At 42.4% G+C, this 17,973-nt stretch overlaps 1 protein-coding gene across 1 annotated transcript; it reads left to right on the forward strand.

Moving 5' to 3' along the window:
- Positions 1 to 622: 622 nt before the first annotated feature.
- On the forward strand, positions 623 to 17,182 carry LOC142777208 (uncharacterized). The gene is made up of 4 exons (XM_075881532.1): positions 623 to 735; positions 3,515 to 3,673; positions 16,310 to 16,408; positions 16,800 to 17,182. The coding sequence occupies exons 1-4, from the start codon at positions 706 to 708 to the stop codon at positions 16,998 to 17,000; spliced, it is 489 nt and encodes a 162-aa protein (XP_075737647.1). The 5' UTR covers positions 623 to 705; the 3' UTR covers positions 17,001 to 17,182.
- Positions 17,183 to 17,973: the final 791 nt, after the last annotated feature.

The following is a 17,973-nucleotide window of genomic DNA, read 5'->3' on the forward strand; positions in this document are numbered from 1 at the left end:
GGCCACTTATACCAGATTGCGCTGTGCAGTTCCACAACTAAATTATTACCTTAATAAAGCTCAGCTCAAGGCGTACCGCTATGCATTTGGTGCAACGAAATTGAAACAATTGAACATTTCTTTTTATTCTGTCATCGTTATTCTTATCAGAGAAAAAGATTTTTAGTAGCCCCATTACAAAAGCTAGGAATACAAGTAAATTTACCAGTAATTTTATCACTCGGCGGAACTTCATTTGGTTACTGCCACAGGGATGTATGCTCCGCTGTGTTTGATTACATCAACGCAACTAAAAGATTACCATGCTAGTGAACCACTACCTTTCCAGATCTTTAATTTATAATTCGTAGTTATGTCTTTCAAAAACAAAAGATGGTTTGACCGCTTGCTCAGCACACATTTTTGTTTTTTGGTAGTATTATTTTAATCTACTTTTTCAGATTGGCTTCATTTTCAGTTTAGTTTCATTTAAGTATCCTGCCGCCCGGTTCTTGGCCCATCCCCCTTTGTGGGTAAGCGCCATCCATCAGAGGTCATCAGCATCAGGTGCCTAGGGTTGGGTCATGTGGTCAATTATGACGCAACGGAACCGTTGATGAAGGCTCATACGTGCTGCGGGAGCGCGTGGGACGGCTGGCTGGTGCATCAGCGACACATTCAAAGGGACGACCGTTGCAGCGAAGAAACGTCTGTGCTACTGAAGGCATGGCCACTTTCGGACGTTCTTCAGGATGGGTGAGTGGCCAACGAAGCCTAGGCGAATGTTGTGACAATGCTAGCCCCTTTTTTGATGAAAGCTGTTGCAGTGGGTCGTTGCTGTAGCGCGCCCCGTAGCTTCTTGTAATAGTCTTCGCCGCTGCGGAATTGGCATTCCTTGGTGTTTTTTGTGGCCTAACATGAATTTCATTGGGCGAACGTGCTTAAACAGCGGTGCGCTCTTTTGTAGCTCATTGATGTCAATTTTGTCCTGCCAGCCACTTGTTTCGAATCTTGTTCAAGGTGCCCGCCGTGGCTGTCACTGCACATGTTTTGGTGTTTCGGTCTATCTATGGCGAGAATTTTCGAAAGTTTTCGTGTGGTCACTTATGGTGACGTGTAGACTACGCAGGGTGTTGAAAAGGCTGTGTTAATTTTTTATTGTGTGCAATGGACGCTGGATCATTGTAAAGCTGCGAGGTCACCGATATCACGCACGTGCTCTGTCCTAAATTAGTTCGTGATTTTAGGAGCCAATTTTTTCGTTCGCGTTTCTCTGTACTTTAAGGTCTCTTATGCTCGAGTCGAACATTCGCGGAATGGCTTTTCTTTTTTGCAATTGGGGATGCATCACTTGCCCGGTTTCATACGTCGCGCTAGGCATCGTGGCGTAAGTCGAATGCCTTTGGAAAATCTAGAGTTTCGTTTTCTGGCAGTTCCCTGTTCACGAGTGTCGGAAGCAATGGCGTAGCCAAGGGTCGCACAGGGTGTCCCATCTGCGAAATTTTTTGCCCTGGCATTCGGAGTGCAATATGACTCGACCACATCGGCCCGCCCGGCCCCCACTCCACACCAAGGTTTCATAGCAGCCCGACTGCTTGGACATTTTGTGACTACTTTAATGCATCACGAATTCCTTCATCCACGTAGTCAACATAAGCAAGATTATCTAGTCCATATGTTGGAGGCCATTCAGAATAGAGTAGCCTCTTGCAACTATGACTATTGTTCGAGTATTACCTGAACAAAACACCTTGGGTTTGTCTTTTCAAGATCATTGCATAATTGATGTTTTGTCTGCTGCTTAGGTACATTTACAGTGATAATTTACTTTTTTCAGCTTCATCCTCCCGAGCACACATCTTGATGTAATTGCAACGCAATCATTTTTGTGGGCATTCATCCAGAGCCCCAAGCAGGTATTTAACTAGTCTCTGCTGCCTAGAGCTATAGTATATAGAAGCAATCTTCTGGATTGCATTCATTAGTCTCTCTTAGTGAAACTTTCCGTGGTAAATTGATTCCTGTTGCGTGTTATTCTACAACATGGTTAGGTTTTTGCTTGTATTTTTTGTTTTGTAATTGCTGATGCTATCTTATGCAATGCTCTGCAGGATGCCTGTGAGGCATGTTCAATACTGTATTGTCACGGGGTCATGACGTGGCCGAAGACAGGACACTTTGTGTCGAGATTTAACTGTTTATTAGGGCGAACCTGTGCCCGGTGAATGGAAAGTCCGATTACAGGAGCAGTCTTGCACAGATACCAGTGAACGGAGCGTCGGCCGTCTATGAAATACTGACAAGAGGCGAAGTGCGTCGGCATTTACACTCTTGCCATTGAATGTTCTAGCGTTATCGCTGGCGGTGGCGTAGGTTCCAGAATAATCTGTACAGTTCGCAGAGTGGGCGTCATCTTATCGAAATGGTCTACTAAAGTCCGGAAGCTTCTCGAAAACTGCAGGCGCGGCTTGCGCTGAGAATTGTGTAGTGTTTTTGGGGTGATAACAAAACTTGAGAAATGGAACGTGGCAGTATGGTTGGCAAGGCACGTTTCGTTCAGTGTTCACACACAAGTGTGTGGGACAATCCTTTCATGTATGTTGCGTTTGTTTGACAGGCCCTGCCTTGCTCCATGATTGGCAAACGTTGTTTCACGTTCTATGGTGCCCTGACCATTGGGTGAAATGCTATTACTGGAGTCGACCAGGACCAATGTTGTGATCTTCTGTCTCGCATGGTCCGCGGCTTCAACTAAAGCCAAACGATCCATTCGTCTTTTAAGGGACACAAAGGCAACTGTTAAGTCGACGTTGAATGTAGTAATGGCGGTCCTAAATCCTTGTAGTGCTACTTCTGTGCCTAGGAAGGGCCTATTTTGAAATAACATCGTGTTTTAATGGTCTGCATTGGGTTAGCGCACTTCAAATTACCCGCCTCAAGAAGCGGATCGATCGGAAAGACTCGAGTCACTGTTACCGTGTACAACGTTGCCCGGCTTTACTGCGCTACTATCAGTGTCTGAAAGCTGCGGGAGCCACAGCAGCAACAACGGCCATTGATCAATTTCCCGCAAATGGCTTCGAGACTGCATACATATTTTTTCAACTGCGCCCCGCTAGATGGCACAACCTGTCTATGTAACCACACTAAAATTAAATTTTTGAATCACTTGGGCCGTTCCCCATGGTAACATCCGGTGATTCTTTCAAATCAAACAGAAACGAACAAGCAGCATTTTATTGCGCCTCTTGATGCATGGAAGGTTCTTTATTTAGTGCAGATAGATCGATTACTGATGATTTATGGTAGGCGGTCTGTCTGATATCATCAGGATTTTTTTTTTAAATGTCCTATTCCGGCGCTTATTTTCTTCTTCATTTACCTGAATTTCTCACTATTAAGTAGTGCACTGTTAATATTGTCGTTTTATATGTTGTCATACATTGAGATTTCACTCTGACGTAAATTGTTAATTGACTTAAGTGCCCCTTTGATGCAACTTCTGACATAGCTTTTGTGCCCCTTTATTTTACAGATTCGGCTCGAGAATTCGGCTGCTACAAAGAAGCCCCTCCGAGCAAGCCAAAAGCCAGCCGCTGCTATTCAGAAGCTCGGCAATGTGGTGCAAAAGCCGACAAACCGATCGCTACAGAGACAACCGCTGCGACAGCCAAACAGGATCGCAGCACCAAAGGCAAGACTGACAGTATAACACATCATAGCATTGCAATAACCAGGGCAAACTGCGGGCAGTAGGTGTAAGTACTGCGGGCAGTTGGTGTAATTGGTGTGTGGCACCATATTAGGCGACAACTTTTCTTAACGGCACTGTGGAAGCTAAAGAAACGAAACCTCGGCCTGCTACCATGCCGTAAATTGTACTTCTTTACTATAATTTTCTCCGGTTAAATGAACGCTGCTTTATTTATTTCCAGACACACAGTTGGGGAAAGTTGTAGGTGAAATTTTTGCTTGCTTTGCAAGAATGTCTTTGTTTTCAATTCTTGAATGACGCCATATTTGCAGCCTTCTCATAGTTTCCAGAGTGAGCATGGCATCCACGAAATAGTGGGTCACTATGTGCTCGCAAATGCGCTATTTAGTTTGCGTTACCAAGATGAGCAAACAGAAAGGAAATTGGCTGCCAGCCGCCGTATTAGTAGCATGGCATCGCAAATGTGAGTTACACCTCTACGACCTTCGCTTCATTAAGTTGTTGCGGAGTATAGCAATATCATCACAGAGAAATTTGTTTCATGGCATATTCTTTTAATATTATTGTGATCTAATAGACAGTCGTGCCAAGGAAAGTATAGGGGATGTTATTAGGTAATGCAAATGGGAAGAAAAGTGTACAAAAATGTGAATTGCCATGGGCAGTGACTGAACCTTCAACCTTCGCATAACGCATCCGATGCACTGCCAACTGAGCTCCAACAGCTGGTGTACCCCCATGCACTTTATGAGGTGTATATGTGCATACATATTCTTTTAATGTATATCGGTCTCTATTATCTGTGTTTGAGAATGCGATGTTATGGGGGAACTGCAGCTTTAGCTTGCTACAAAGTGCTTCAATTTGAATACAGCTTTATAATAGGCTCCCAGTAGTTGTTGGCTGCATAGCCCTGCGCGAACACTACCTTATAAAAAGCGAGTGCCTTCAGCACCATGTTGAAACCTTGGACTTTTTATAGGCTGGTACAAATTTTTTTAATTTCATAGGGAATAGAAATTTGCATTCTGTTATATTACAGCAAATTCTTTCTGGTAGTAGCTGAATTTAAGTAACGGTGAGAGTTATAAGCGGTAATTTGTCACTTAGTCAAGCTTTTCCCATATGACCCCACCTACACTCTTTCAGTATTCGAGAAAGGGAATCATTAGGGAACAAATATGCTCACTTCAAGGTACGCTAACGGAAAATACTATTCGGCGCAGACTGTTGAAATTTCATTCCTAAGACGAAACGGCCTCAAGAATCGAACTATGCTGGTGGAAACTCCCCAATCATTCAATACTCCTAAAAACTTTGCAGTCGCGCTATGGGGCAGCTTCACACGCTGCCAAAAGGGGCTGCAGTGCTGCTGTGCCACAGAGGGAATCGTTTGCGTGCCGAAATGCTTCCGCGGTGCGACACAAGCTGAGGGTGTGGTACTTTCTGTGCATCTTTCGTGTAATTTTTGACTGTTGAATTGCGGGTGTAGGGCGATTGCGTCGAACAAATTTTGTGTGCCCGCGGGTAGTTTAGTTTACAAGAAAAACACCAAAAGAGGTGTTCACCGTGCAACAAGGAGCAGTGCGACAAATGGAAATAGGCCCTATAGATGCTGGACACATATGATAATTTTTAGTCAGTGTGCACTCGTATGGGCACAAAACACATTAATGCACTGTTGCTGCCTGGAATTTCGATCTCAATGGCCTAAATGTTGTGCAGAATCGGTATCACGCCAGTGGAAAAGCTTGCAGCCGGCAAAGCACCCAAGTTTCATTTCTTTGCTTGCTAGGGGAAGTCTGTGTACAAAAGTAGGGTTTGCACAGACAATTGATCTCCTGTTAAAATACTTCTCGCAGTAACAGAAAATCGAGCTTTAGCTAGGTGACTAGACTCGATATAACCAAGTATTGGTTATAAATAAGTACATTAAGAATAGCTCTGTCATAGCTACAGTGATACAAATGTTTATAACGAATTTTAGGATATAACGAAGTATTTACGTGGCAGGTGCGACTTTGTTATAATGAGGTTTGAGTGTACCTGCTCTCTGTGTGGCCAATGGATTGTGCTTTCTCACTGCTGAATGTGTATGCAACAGCCCTTCATGTTAGCCCCTTTTCACAATGGCTGCAGCTGTTGAGAAAGTGTAGCACTTAATTTTTTGCAAGTATTAAAGAGTGCGCGGGCACTAACAGTATGAAAGCATCGACTCTAACGGCAGTCACCAGGCCACAGGCAGCCACATTTCACTCAGTGCGAAACAGGTAAAAAAAATGTCCATGTAGGGTTAAAGGCCTAGGGGATGAAAATAGATCTGTAGTCTCTCGGTTTGTCGTGCTTAATATCCATTTTTTTCTTTACTTACTGCAGGCCTGTGAAAGGGCTATTACAGCAGTGTGATTACACATTGCATGAAAGATTGTAACAGACAAAAGATATGGAAAGTAACAGAAACTATTCACAAAAATAAAAAATAAAATTTTCTTATACATAATGATTTTCACCACGTCTTATAATCATTCAGGGGGAGTGATCGAATGTCGCCAAGTAAGCGATTCTATGATTCTATAGTGTGGGGAAAGAAACTGTGCAAAAAAAATTGCAAGCTTTAGTTCGCGGAAGTTGCACGTAGAGGAAAGCTTGGCAACAACCGAAAAAAGCTGTTGAAAATGTGATACAAATTGTTGCGTATGTTATGCAAAAATTTTAATGATTCTACTTTAGAATGTACCAAAAAAAAGGGAATGCTTATTTCATTATGGCAGTTGAAACACAGAACTTTTGTCTTTTAGGTTAAAATCGCTGCTAGCTACAGGTTTTGAGCGGCTGCTTTTTTCACCAGAGTGCTGATTTCAAGACTCTCCACACGCTCGCACTCATTTCCAGGTCTGTTAATAAAACTTTGCATAAAAGTAAAGTTAGCACTGCGAAGTTTAGAAAGCTGGTTGTGAGAAACTGCTGCTTTCGCTCAAAACCACAGAAAAGCAGCATTTGCGAATTCTCTCAAGCGCAGCCGCCCCTCTCATTATAGCTGGACTTGCATCCAGGCGCACTTATTTTTAAGAAAATGCGGTTCGAAATTAGGGGTGGGAGGTGATTTAGACTCCAACTATTGAAGTTAGGGGTGCGCCAATCGCGGGGTAAAATTTTTGAAATTTTTTTCGACTGGGTTCTTGCGCTTTAAATCTGCACATACATCGGGAAAAAAGACTTGGGTAGGTGGGGGGGTATCACTAATTGATAGAGCAGGCGTTTTTTTTTCGCTCATGGACTCTTTATTTATTTATTTTTTCACGATTTATTTCAACAAACATGTTCCGTTAGGTCGTTGCATTAATTTTTTTATTTACTTGTTGATTCGCCTTTTTTTTTCTTCAGGGTACGGGGACCTCGTTCCAACTGTACCGCTGAGGGGTAGAATCATTTCTGATCGTGGCCAAGTTCGGAGTGCACCTATTATGCGTAGAATCAGTCAAATTTTCCACGACCAAACTAGGGGAGTGCGCCTATTATGCGATTGTTCCAATTATGCGAGTAATTACGGTACTCTGATATTGAGGACTGCACGAGTGGAACGTATCCTAGTAAAAGCTTTTGACCCACCTTCTCCCTCCTGCCAAAGTGATGCCAACTGCTATTCTCCAGATGAACATGTTAACGACCTTTTAATAACTGTTGGAATGCATGGACACTTATTTTTATAACTACTTTGCATGCTAGTAATTATCCATGGTACTCTTAACTCCACGGTACTGAGAACTACCGCTCTCCCTAGAATATATATTAAATATCTGATTTTCAGTATAGATAACAACTTACAGTGGCAAATGCGGATTCAAAATGTGTGTTTCAAATTATCCTCAGAGTGTCATGCACTTACTCAGACTCCTCAATATTTCAATATTACTACTCTACGAATGCTTTATTGTGCTTTCATTCATTGTCATATCTCATATTGCATTGAGTCTTGGGGCGGCACGTAGATAACTTACCTGGACCCGGTTAGACGACTTCGAAAATAGGCTGTAAGAATCATTACTCATTCCAAGTATAACGACCCCAGCAAACCTTTGTTTTTCAGATTACTTATTTTACCCTTCGAAATGCTATGGAAATTAAAATTAGCCAGATGCGTACACACAGTTATTAATTACAACCACCCTTTTCATGTGTCCATGTTTTCCGCCCCAGATCCATGGAGGTGGATCTTACCTGCCGATTTTGTTGCAACGGGCTCTGTATTGGGTTTTTGGTTGCCACGGGCAATAAAGTGTTGGGACCTTCTAAAAGCAGTACCGTGTTCTTGCCATGCTGCGTTTGACGCCTTGGCTGTTCAAACGCGCGTGTGCAGAGGTGAAGGTTAGCGCGTGCCAGCAGCTCGCTAAGACCGGACCCACTTAGTGGCCGTGCTCCTTCGAGATACGTGTACACTACAACCTAGTGCACTGTAGAGTGCAGTTTTGCCGCTTCGTGTTGTTTTTTACTGCAGAAGTCATCAGAATGACATGCAACAACACGAATAAGTATGTGCAGCTGCAGATTTCTGAAAAGCCAATGCGCCTTGAGCCAAACTTCATTTCACCACGTCAAGAAACTGTCTGTCACAGCGTCATGATAGGCATCAGTGCTTATATTTGCACTGTTATTCTCTAAGTGATTTTTGTTGAAATCGTATAGTTTTTTATTTTTTTGTTGGCCCTGTGCAGAGCAGCATTGTTTTCATGAATTTTTTTCCTTTTTGATGCATCTTTCTTGATTAAACATTCGTTCTCATATTTGAAAGAAATTTGTTTGAAATTAATACTGTTAAAAAGACCAATTGTTCCTCTATTATTTGATACCCTGCACTTCAGTATCAATCAGTTCCTGTAGCAGGAAAAAAAATTTCATGGACTGCCCAAAAAATATTTGTGCGGGACCACGAAAGCATTAATTAAACAAAACGAGCAGTCTCGTGTAAAACTTACCATCAGATGTAGTTCATTAGCTGCATTCCGATTTTATATTTCATGTTGTCAGTGAGCATGTGCAGTATAGGAACTGATGCAAAACAACTGCAGGCAACTATTGCATTGCATTAGTTACGTGAATCAAAACTGTTCGCTTTATCTGGAAAAGACAGTCTCTACTGAAACTTAAGCTCAGCACCAGAAGCGAAGTCATCAAGACATTTCACATTGCGAGAATGAAAAATGACTTTGTCAGCTCTCCTTCTTATTGTAAAAAAAAAAAGAAAATAAACTTGTGGATGAGCCGAAAGTAAACTTTTCGGAGCCAAAACGTCTTTTTTCTGTGTGTGTGTTTTTTTAGTTTTACATTGGTCGGCACTGTGTCTCCAGGTTTTTTACTTCCAACCATGAGCACAGCAAGTCATACCTGCGTTTGTGATGTGCTCATGGTATTGATGTTTTTCAAACAATATTATTGCAATTGTTTCTTGCTTTGATGTTTTATTTTAAAAAATACTTTGCAGCAAGGATAGCATGGCAGTGCTACGATGTTTTTTTTGCGTGTGTGTGTGTGTGCTAGGGTGGCGGGGGTACCCTCAACAAGTCGGTTCCTTCAGGACGACAGGAATGAAAGGAATTTATGCACTCTGTTTCCACTATGCTTTCTTATTTAGGAAAGGGAGGTGAATTAAACAGGCAAGCATATGTTATTGTAGACAAGAAACGTGCACGAATGTATACAACACACTTTGCCAGAAATGCCAAAGTAGTGGTGAAGCCAATTCATATTTTTTATGCAGTGAACATTTATACTACATCCATGGATCGCTGCGCCAGGCAGGCTACTTGTTGGTTTTCTTCATTGCCACTGTAAAACACAATTCAACAAGACTGTTCCTTGGTTACCCTGCATCCACCCTCGCTTCAAACGTGTACACCTTTAGACAGGTGTTCCAGGTCATGGCCTAAGAAATGCGAGCGTGTTTTTTGCAATTTGTCATGGGTTTCTCTGATTCATTGCTCTTGCTTTCAGTGATTGAACTTCGGGGCGTAGAACGTGGTTTCTGTCAACCCAGTGTGTTGTGTGTGTGTGTGTGTGTGTGTGCGTGTGTGCGTGCGTGCGCACACACCTCGCAAGGTTCACACCTAAATTTGTGATTTGTGCATCTATTCACTCGAATCACAATGAAAGTTCATATCGAAAACCTCCATGGTAAGAATCGACTGGGTTTGGGGTTGTCACCCTGTGACATGTGCAGGCACACTCTTTATCGGGATTATCCGAATGATCTACATCTCTTCTGGCACTCGGATATATATGTTTCGTCCTAAATAGTAAGTTTTTTCATTATTCAATAGACCACCTCCGGCAAAGTTTGGTATGCGTGATAGGCTTGGTGTGCCAGTTCTTTCGCTGCTGTATATATATGCAGTTTTGCCTAGCCAACATTGGTGATGCAGCAGCTCTTGCTTTAGCAAGAATTTGCGTTCGTGAATGCTGCGGTGGTGGGCAGGAGAGCCGAAGTATCACATCGTTTCACACAAGACACTTTTGCCGTCAAAACACTGTAACATTTAATTCATAGCCTCCGCCCGGGAATCTCGGCACATGCCTCTAAGGCTTGTGTTGCTGCACTGTGCGGGGTCTCGCTGTGGAGAGCGCCACGCTCTTGGAGTGAACGGACACAGTAGACGCAGTTGAAACGAACCAAACACACATTTATTTAACCTCTTTTAGAATGATGATATCGCCAGGCGAATTAATATACATACTGTGATCAACACGCTAAACTATCTTACGCAATATTACACAACACGACAAACACAAGGCGACGGTGCCAGTGCTTGACTCACCACGAGGGTCCATGGCAGACGACCGGCAGTGCTGTCTACCGCGGACTGCCGCAAGAGCCAACCACTCATTCCAACCGCCACACGCCAAAGAAAACCGCTTCTCTCTCATGTGCCACCACGCAGGCTTGCCGCCAGGTGTCACTGCCAGCGCTACTGTTCTAACCAAGATGGTGGTGATGGTAGTGATGAATGCTTGCGAGCACAACGCGACCTACTGCGCTATAGTTGTGAACCCAAAATGCGGCCTATGCACAAAACACGTGCGCCATGAGGCACGAACGACTTTGCAGGGGGTGCTAGCACCCCCACAACTGGCAACTGAAATCAGCAGCTGTTCATTTCGGTGTATTGCATATTGTTATGCTCACCTACCGAACATCTCCTCTTTATTTTTGCTCGGCTCGTGCTTTATATGCCACCGCTTTTGCCTGAAGGACAAATGATGGGGGAATAATGCGGCGGCTAACAATTCAAAGGCTTTTGTAAGTCTACCATGTTTAGAACTTACCATATCTGAAGATGGCGCATTGTAGACTTGCAGCGCGAGTCGTGAGACTGACGAGTCGACATAGCTGAAATTAGACTTGCATTTAGTCGCTGGACAAGAAGGGAAGTGTTTTTGGAAACGATGAGTTTATAACAAGTATAGTGGCATCGTTATTCATACACGCTTACACGAATGCACATCACATTCATAAAAAAAGGCAATTTGCCGGAAAGACACATCGCACTTATGCGTCGGACAGGGATTTTGTTGCGAGTCGTAGTCAATTTGGAGGCCATAAATTACGAGGAGGGAAATGGTGGCCCTATTTCAAGCAACTATAACCATGCATATTTATCTATTAGGAATTTATAATAGCACAAGCTAATTTTTTTCTCCCATGCTGGACACTCGAGTAAGCGCACATATCCCTTTTAGATGAACGAACTCGCCCAGCATCAAGGCTTGCTCACTCACATCATGGGTGCTGTGGTGAGAATGCGAGGGGTCCTGTAAGCGATGTCTGATTGTCTTTTCGAAATGCACTTACAGAGCAAATGCGCTACTGTCACATCCGTGTAAATGAGATTATAGTCTGCCTGCTCGATGCAACTACCAGTAACTCACCTGCAAATGCCATCTGGGGCAACTGATTGACATTTATTCATTCAACTAGAAGCCAGCACTGTGCCTTCACGATGGATATAATGGTATGGGCAGTTCGTTTTCCCAAGGAAAGAAAAAGGTACACCTGCTTTGACAGTTAGTCATAAGCTGACATGTCACACATAACGTTTGTGAATGCGAGAACAGGTGAGAAAAAAACTCTGATCAAAGCCTTGTTTCACCAAATTGCGACAACACTTTTTGTGCCCCCTTCCCAACCAATTTAGCTTATCGGCACAAGTTCAGGACCCCCCCCCCCCCCTCCTTCATTTCGTCTTTCCTCTGCTCTGTCCCCTTATTATCCCCTTTTCTCAGGTGTTTACCGGTTGAAGTGTAATTATAGTGGCATGGTAGAGTGATAGGAATGAATATCTGCTAACTTGAGAAACTATACAGAAATGGATTAGAGGAAAAGGAAAGTTCGTTAGATGACTGCTGTCTGGCTCAAGAATATCACAACTGAACGGTGGCTATCATTGAATGAGACAGGGGTAAACTACAGTGAAAGCGAGGAATGTTTTACACACATGTACACCGATGGATGTCTCATGGCCAGAATGGGATGTTACTTCCCCAAGAGAGTTTCTCAGCCAGCCGCGCATTCTGGCACTGAGTGTCTTGGTGAGCAGGTGGCCAGTGAGCAGGACTGGTCAACAGACTGCAAACCAAAAGCAACTCTGAGTGGTTCGCAGTGCGAAAAGCGTTGCGTTGCAGGGTACGTGGACTGGTGAGCGTGGGTTTCAGATGGAGAAATAGAGGTGTTGTTGAAGGAGAGAAAAAAAAAAAAGCCCCCGCTAAATGCCTCATTTCTTCGAACCGTGACAGCCCACTTCCCCCCTCTAAATCCAGTGTGACGTGCCAGCACAAGTTCAGGAATTTTACCTCCGAATTGTTGTCCTTCTATTCCTAACTTTAGTGGTAGCACATGGGGTGGTTTTCAGAACTACTGGAAAATGGCGACAGTAGAACCAGCACCTTAAAAGGATTCCATGATTTTGGGATAAACTACTTCAGCTATAAACACTATGCAGGGCAAGGTTTCGGTCGTGTGTACAAAAATGAGTTGAGAAAAAAATCTGTTGTCGCTCCTTGTTAACGAATATTGAAAAATACTATGTTAAAGTCTGTAAGAACACTGCTAAAATGTTCTATATTTGATGTTTAAAGGTGAATATTTGACAGCTGTGTTATAGTTGCGTCAACTTAATTTGTATCTTGGATGCCCTAAAAGACTGAGCCATCAAGTTTTTGTGCTCAGGTCTAGTAAGTAGCCACTATACGAGTAATGTAGTCTTCTTTTTTTTCAACTTTATTCCGAAGGTATTTGTGTAGTTCCTATGCTATGATATTCAGTCCCTAGTACAATCTTTCCATTGCTGTGTGTGTTTCACTGTATTCACGTACACTAATGCAGGGGGCCATGTCAATACACCCATAAACCCGTGTTTTATCAGGGGCTTTTAAGTTTTATATATTCATCCCCATTTCATTATGTTCTCACAATATCCACAATTATGCCTGTCAGCAGGGTTGGTAGACTGGAAATTCAGTCACCCTGTTTCGGCAGACTTTTGGCATTGCAACACTCAGTTTTTATGAAAAACTTCCTTGCTTCCGGGGCGCGAGTATTCCCATTGAAGATATAAATGTGCTAGCTTCTAAATGGCCATCTTGTGTACTCTGCTAGGAAGACCACTGCAGTGCAGCGATAAGCATTTGTCTAAGGACACACGATTTAGATGCGTTTAGAGCATCTATGCTGTGAAAATTTCTCTGCTTTTTTCGAATACCAATTTTTTGTCTACTCTAATACTAATATTTCATCTAATTATCTACTCTCAACTTTCTTGCTTGCATAGTCAGTGCATTCATACACATTGATTGCCTTTGTATCTAGGCCCACATGATAGTTTCACGCGACCTACTACCTGGCCTTGCGTCAGCCAAGCCATATTATTATATGCAAGGCTCAATGATCGACACACTTGAACAGACTGTTCACGTGCACATGTGTGGTTTAGCAGCAAATACAATGCCGTGGTATATCTAGGTGTCTCTTTCTTACAGTTTCATAGTTTAAAGGCTAAAAAACTGCTTCTTCAATTTCACGCACTTCTCAGTTGAAACATTTATGTTAGCGTGGTGATGACTTCTGTAAATTGAGTTTCAACTGTATATGTATAATGACAGTAACTTTGGTCTAAATTTGGAACATTGTTATAGTAAAAAGTTCTAATTCGCATGCCATATTTTAGTTCTTAAAATTCCTTGAATATTCTTGAATTTCGTCCTTTAAAGCCTTTATGAATTGTGCACTTAGTGCACCGAGTGCTAACTGGCCGAAGGGGTTAAGGAAAGAGATTAAACTTGAATCCCTACAATGAAAGGTTATCTTCTAAACAGAGATTTACTGTAACTGAGCTGGAAATAAGTGTTTTTTTTCTGACCAAAAATGTGCAAATTGTTCGTGCTTTTGTTATTTAGTGTTTTATTTCAAGATTTTTTAGCCTCTATGTGTGCCATGATGTTCCGCACAAAATTGTGGTCTAGTTATTATTCTTTTGTGTATAAGTAAAGCAGAAGCAATTAGTATATTATTTAGAATGTTTTGACAATTCTTATGTGAAAATCAGCCTGGTCATTAGGTTTCTTCATAAGGATCTGCCCTCCTTCCTTCTCATTTTTATCACATTTGTCCAACTTCAAATGTGAAATTTTTCCGCTCCTTGGGAATCGCTCGAACAACTGTTTCACCTGTTTCACCCATTTCAATTTCCAACAATTTTTTTTATGTACTAAGCGTAAGCACTCGCATGGGAGATGCACTGCACTATAGTTTGTTACAACTTCAGAATGCAAGCTCCATCTTCACTCATCACAGTCCCATCCAGAGAGAATTTGCATAAACATTCTATCCAATCGCATTTCGCCCCCCCCCTTCCCTCCTGCGGTGGTCTAGTGGCTAAACTACTCGGCTGCTGACCCGCGTGTCGTGAGATCGAATTGCAGTTGTGGCAGCTGCATTTTCGATAGAAGCGAAAATGCTGTAGGCCTGTGTGCTAAGATTTGGGTGCACGTTAAAGAACCCCAGGGGGTCAGAATTTCCGGAGCCCTCCACTACGGCATTTCTCATAATCATATGGTGGATTTGGGACGTTAAACCCCACATATCAAAAAGTACAGGACTACTAGACAAACGAAAGAATTGCTAGAAAATTAACTGTAAATCTGGTGAATTCTAGCCCCTCTGCAGTTATTTTGAAATGTTGTTGTCTTGCAGATTTTTTATTGCAGTTTTTGTGAGTTAACTGCCAACACGCCTAACTTCTATTAGTTTTTCAAGTGAAACTTCACAAATCTGAAATAATCTTCATGCAATAAACATAACCTATGGGCATGCTCTTTTTTTTCATTTTATTGTGGGGTCAGAGCTCTTACACCATTGTTAGTCTTGGTTCATTGCAACAATCATACGTTTTCCTGTGTTATTGAAAAATGTTTTCATGACCAGCTATTTTTAACTTGTGCCGACATGAGGCCCTCTTTTGAAAATTTCTTAAAATAAATTTTTAAAATACGTGTTACATTATGAAGCCTTGATGTGCTTAGAAAGATGGGTTCGAAGTTCAACTAACAGTCTGCTTTGTTACCCTTTTCAAATATTGTTTGTTGCTGAACTTGCCTTCATAAGAGGACCCAGTGCATAATGCTTACAGCATGTCACATAGCATGAGTACTTTTGTGATAGCAATTATAATAGACACTCAAGCTTTTGTTGTCTGGCTGCTCTCAGCGTGGTTCTGGCTGCTTATGCCGGTGACTTGTTAAGTACATTAGAAAAAAATGCACACACCCCCTCCCCTGAGTGAGCACACCCTTGACAGGAAAATGGGTGCGTGGCAGGTGGGTTTGTTGCGAATTGTTTTATTATAGGCAGAAATTTGGGCAGAAGAAAATGCCTAGTGCATCACACCCTAACGCATGTTGAAGCACTCATGTCGTCTCATTCTTTGCCGCACATGGGGCCCCAAATCAAAAAGTGTTCTTCAAAGGTCGCCCAAGTTTCAGCGTGCATGTTCATGAGGCATTTTGGTGATAGTTACTTATTATGTTAGGTAGCGTTTTAAAATGATCCTATGATTAGTCATAATAACTCTATAGAGCATTGATGATGGGAAACTTTAGAGCATTTATGATTCAATTTCAGGATTACGTGGAAGAAAGCTACAGAATAAAGTATAAAAGGCATGGACAAAAATATGGCTCTTAAGTGTATTTCAAGCAGAGGTAAAAAGTATTTGTTCACTTCATAAACATTTATGGCAGCACAAAGTACAGTTGTGGTTAGATGAATATCAACAGCTATAGCATTCCACTGCTGCGAAGGAAATTGTGTTCTTGGTGCATATGAAAGAGGCTAACAATTTGGAAATTTGTGTGGACTTCTCCTCTGGAGCAATGCTGTCACACGATGATAATCATGGTGATGCATTGTGGGTGTGGGCATTGCTGTGGTGAGATACCAGCCAAGTAATTTTCTGGTCTTTTAAGTACCCTGTGAACGCAAGTTTGTTTTGCGTGCTTTTGTTTGTAAAGCACACAATGAATTTGCTTTTCAACACATGTAGCAATATCTGACGAGTAACACTTTTCCAGGCTAGCAACTTAGAAGCGGACCTGAAAAAAGCAACTGAGCAGTGTCGGCGACTGCGTGAAGAAGTAGCCAATCTACGCCAGGAAATTGCTGCTCTAAAGGTATTTATATGGTGTACAGTACTCACCTATTCAAATTAGACATCAAATTTTTAGTAAAACAACTGGAACGCACAGTTGCTTGAGATAGACCAGATTCGTTGCAGTTGCACCACTAATCTAGTCTCTAAAAATAATTTGGATTCTGATCTATATGTTCAAGTCAAAATAACAGCGATATACTTCAAACTAAAGATGGTTGAAATGAAAGTATGTGTGTTACTTAGCCCCAAGTTGTCTTGTTCAATCTTTGAGTATTGTACATGCTGTTCTAGCCAGCTTTGCAAAACCATTCTTCATATACAGGATAGGATGCAAACTGAACTTGTTTCCCTGCTGTTTGTACATTTAGTGTTTGTAGAAATTGGTCTTGAGAGTGCGGTTGATGTTCTAGGAGGATGGCCTGAGGCAGCGGATGCTCCAAACTGCCGCCACGTCAGAGACTGTGACCTCCCATGCAGCTCCCGAGACCACGTCACAACGTACCAAGGAGATGTCAATGGCTCATTCTTCTGGCATGGCTCCCCTAATGTTGACGCTCTTTGCATCTATCGTGGTGGTCATAGGAGTGCTGGTTGGAAAGTGGCTTTTTTGATCGCCCCCTACTGTATCAAGATGAGGCCTATCCCTGTGTGGCACTCTCCCTGCCCTCACTCTCTATGACCAGCCTTTCCTCTGCCCATCTCTTCTGCTGGTGGCAATTCTCAACACACATCTTCAGTTGAGTGTGCAGACTAATGCCTGCAAGCAGTTTTTCCTTGTGGGAAGAAGAGGAAACAGTACATCACGGACGCACGTATGAGGGTATATGGTTTGCTGATGGAGCTATAGGAGCAATGCTCCTATAGCTCCATCAGCAAACTCCGTTCATTCGTTTCGAAAATATGTGGACATGCATGGTCGGGCTGGTCAGATAATAAAGTATTTCGGCTAAATAGATATGACGATTTCATAGACTATACATAGAACAAGACATGCCTACCCAAAGGCTGTTGAATATTGCGCATATATAGTTGATCCCCTGTTCTAACTGTTTTGCTGTGGAGTGTTTGAAGTCCACATTGCCTCGGCTACTCCATATCAATGAGTTCTGCAGCGAAAAAAAAAAGAATAATACTGAACGGTACCCAAAAATGAACAATCTGAAAAAAACACACAATAGCACACTGAAACCCATTCAAATATCATGCCAATACACAGTTTGCTTACAGCAGTTCACACTGTCATAAACTGTTTACACGCACACCTTCCTTTTCTACTGTCAGTATATGCACTAACACATTTCTCATATATCCATCTCTGGCTGTCTATCACAGGCGCTTATCCAGTGCGGTCTCCACTAAAAAGTCTGTCAGGATGATGTTCGCCTTTTTGTGAAGATGGTTCTTTGCTTGTTTGTTTGGGAACGTGATCCTTCGCGCAACAAGCGCTGTTCTGCTCCACTGAAATCACCCAGACAATTCTGAGTTTTCGATTCTTGTTTCTGTGAAAAGCAGAACTGTTTGTTTTCCCGTCGTGTTGAAACAGAATGAATATTGGAAAACTTTCAGTAGTTATTCCTTTAAGCG

This window comes from Rhipicephalus microplus, chromosome X, assembly GCF_043290135.1.
Source record: "Rhipicephalus microplus isolate Deutch F79 chromosome X, USDA_Rmic, whole genome shotgun sequence".
Lineage (NCBI taxonomy): Eukaryota > Metazoa > Arthropoda > Arachnida > Ixodida > Ixodidae > Rhipicephalus > Rhipicephalus microplus.

Bases quoted from the DNA above. Each gene is read 5' to 3' on its own strand.
- LOC142777208 (XM_075881532.1), top strand. From the start codon at position 706: ATGGCCACTTTCGGACGTTCTTCAGGATGG. The intron at 736-3,514 runs GTGAGTGGCCAA...TTTATTTTACAG, and splicing joins TCGGACGTTCTTCAGGATGG to ATTCGGCTCGAGAATTCGGC. The intron at 3,674-16,309 runs GCAAGACTGACA...ACACTTTTCCAG, and splicing joins ACAGGATCGCAGCACCAAAG to GCTAGCAACTTAGAAGCGGA.